The 3,018-nt window shown below is 27.8% G+C and overlaps 1 protein-coding gene across 1 annotated transcript; it reads left to right on the plus strand.

Moving 5' to 3' along the window:
• The first annotated feature begins 1,377 nt into the window (after positions 1-1,377).
• Positions 1,378-2,277, plus strand: LOC148566420 (putative F-box protein At4g22165). Its single transcript, XM_088487533.1, has one exon. It carries the CDS (start codon positions 1,378-1,380, stop codon positions 2,275-2,277), a length of 900 nt encoding a protein of 299 aa, XP_088343659.1.
• The last annotated feature ends 741 nt before the right edge of the window (positions 2,278-3,018 follow it).

The following is a 3,018-nucleotide window of genomic DNA, read 5'->3' on the forward strand; positions in this document are numbered from 1 at the left end:
AGATGAGATGGATTACCTTTCTTAAGCTTGATTTAGCTTGGGATTTCTGTTTTAGCTTCTGTGCTTCAAGCTTCAACTCTCTCTCTCTTGCTTCTTTGGTTAATGGCTTATGGAAGAAGCTTTTCTTCTCTTTCTCTTTCTTGCTTTTTCTGAAATCTTGATGTGACTTGATTAGAGAGGAGAGGAACGTTGCTTTGGTTGGAGCAAGATGGAGGGAATTGTTTGCTGAAACAAAATTGGGCTTGGATCGGGTAGAGATATGCTTGGCTCATTTTAATTTCTTAAGCTTGCTTCCTTTTGGGCTTTTGCTTGGGCTCTTTATTTGCTTTCAGCCCATCAAACTTGTTTTGTTTCTCATTCCATTTGGGCTGTAATTCACATTTTGGCCTGCAACACAAAATAAATAATTAGCAACATATACCTATTAATTAAACAAAATTTAATTATTTATTTTGCCAAAAATAATGTTTGTCATCACTAATTAATTAGTTAATTTCTTAACTCAACAATTTAATTTAACATTAATCTTATAGTTTCACACACTAAATTATCTAATTCTATAAAAAAAATTATAATACAAAAAATATTATTCATGTCAATGGTCTAAATTTTAATATTGTATATTTTATTTAGAGAAAATTTTCATTTTATAAAAATCATTTTATTTATCTTTCTATTTTTTAATTTATTTATAATGTATAAAAAAGATAATCAAATAATAACACAATAAACTCTTGACATATTAAATAACTTCTAATATTGTCACATAAACATTTTAATGAAATTATCATTTTATAATTTTTCTATTATCACCATTTGTTATTCTTTTTATAATTTTATGTAGTGTTTAGTGTTATCTGTTAATATTTTTTTACTTTTATTTCTGTGTAGATTTTAGTAGTAACGATATTATTTTTCTTTAATAAATGTAAATTGGTTAATAAAATTTAATTTATTCTTTTTTTATTTTCACTTTTATTTATATTTATTATATAAATTAATATTTACTTCACACATCTTTTTTATCTCTTTTTATATAATCTTATACTTTCCACTCTTTCTCTTCCGTCTTTGCTATTATTTTACGCAATTATTAAAAGTTTAAATTTGGTTGATGGTTACCATTCTTTATTTTAGTTTACTAAACTATTTGTTCATTATATGTGAAGTGATGAATACCTAAAATACTATAATATATGATATTTTTATAATGTTTTATATTTTTTTATCTAACTATGTTTATCAATTAGATATTACTTTTATCATTTATATGTCACCTTTTTTTACAATTCACCTACGATATTTGAAGGCACCCTCTCAAAATTAAGTCAGAAACAAACTCGTATTCTTGAAGAGAAGGAGATTTACCATCTTACAATGCCAGAGCTGCAAAACAACATCATTCGTGGATCTTGTCATGGATGGATAATAACCGTATCAATAGATGAAGGCACCATCCGAATGATAAATCCATTTACAAAGGTTTGCTTCGATCTTCCTCCGATTTCAACTTTTCCCAATGTAATTGATATTCATGGCGACAAATGCACTTATGATTTTGAGGAGTATGTTGGCACTCTAGATACGGTTTACATGCGTACGGTCAATGTTTCGAAGGTTATTACGAATTCAGCACCTAACAATGATGATTTTAAGGCCATGGCCATATATGGAAATAGTAAAAAATTGGCCTTTTATTTTAAGCCCAATAGTCCGAGATGGATCGAGTTTCCAACAGATCATGAGGAAATTATGGATGTCATATTTTTCCAAGAGAAGATATATGCAATGGGCTTTGACTTCGTACTATATGAATTTGATATAAAGAAAAATTTTGCAGTGGTCGGAGTTTATGAAGGGACACCTCCTGAAGAACTTGACTGCTCTATTTCCCAATATAGCTATTTGGTTGGTTGTGATGATGATGGAAGTTTATTGATGCTCGTAAGATATGTTCTTTCTCTGATGCCAACAGACTCTCGGCCCAATTTAGAGACTATCAAATTCGAGGTTTATAAATTGAATGAAAAAGTATGGTCAAGAATATATAATTTAGGGAATTACGCATTACTTGTTGGACTCAATTCTTCAGTTCAGATATTGGCAAGCAATTGCAAAGGAAATACCATCTATTTTACTGATAATATGGATGGAATAGGCCCAACAGATTATGTTCGGGGTCATGACATTGGCATTTTTAATTTAGAAGATGGTAGTTGTGAAAGAGTATTATCAGATGTTAGTCTTTTTTGTCCACCTATTTGGATATTACCCTAGTTTAATCATTTTCTTTTCTTTTTTTTTTTTTCTGAACTTTTTATTTAGAGTGAATACCTCGTTCGACCCTGATTTTTTTTGGAACAGATTAGTTTCTATACAAAAAAAAAATAACATTGACTTTTTTTTGGCACAAGGACCTCATTGTCCTTTTGAAATAATTGTCAGGGACTGGATTGAGTTTTTTTTTTGTCAAGAACCTTGTTGTCTTTTAAAATAATTATAAGGAGCTGTTTTGGAATTTTCTCTTTTATTTATGCTTTTGGATCAAGGCATGTTTGCCTCCTTTTTATATTAGCATACAAGTTTGATATATAATGGTGAGATATATTTAATTATTTTAGTTAAATATTATTTATTTGTCTGCGTATTTATTTATATTCTTCACTTGCGTTTATGGAGAATTCTCTAATAAATAATATATTATTTAAAGATTAATTAAAATATATGTAAACTAATACTAAATTTAATGTTTTTTTAGAGTAAATAGTTATTTATAAAAAACTTGACTATTGACAAAATTAACTAAAAAAAAATTTAAATTAACGTTGTTTTTATGAAATTGTTTAATTTAAAATTGACTCTGTTAAAAATTTTATAGAATACCACTTTTATCATTTTTTTCTATCTCAATCCTTTAACCAACTATACAATCAAAATCCTAATAAAAACTATTAACTCGGTACTTCACCTCTCTCATTCTTTCCCATTTACCACTCTCAGACGATGATAATTATAAGA

This window comes from Arachis ipaensis, chromosome B5 (assembly GCF_059453495.1).
Source record: "Arachis ipaensis isolate K30076 ecotype BB chromosome B5, ASM5945349v1, whole genome shotgun sequence".
NCBI lineage: Eukaryota > Viridiplantae > Streptophyta > Magnoliopsida > Fabales > Fabaceae > Arachis > Arachis ipaensis.

Coding starts and splice junctions, on each gene's coding strand:
- LOC148566420 (XM_088487533.1), top strand. CDS start 1,378: ATGCCAGAGCTGCAAAACAACATCATTCGTGGATCTTGTCATGGATGG.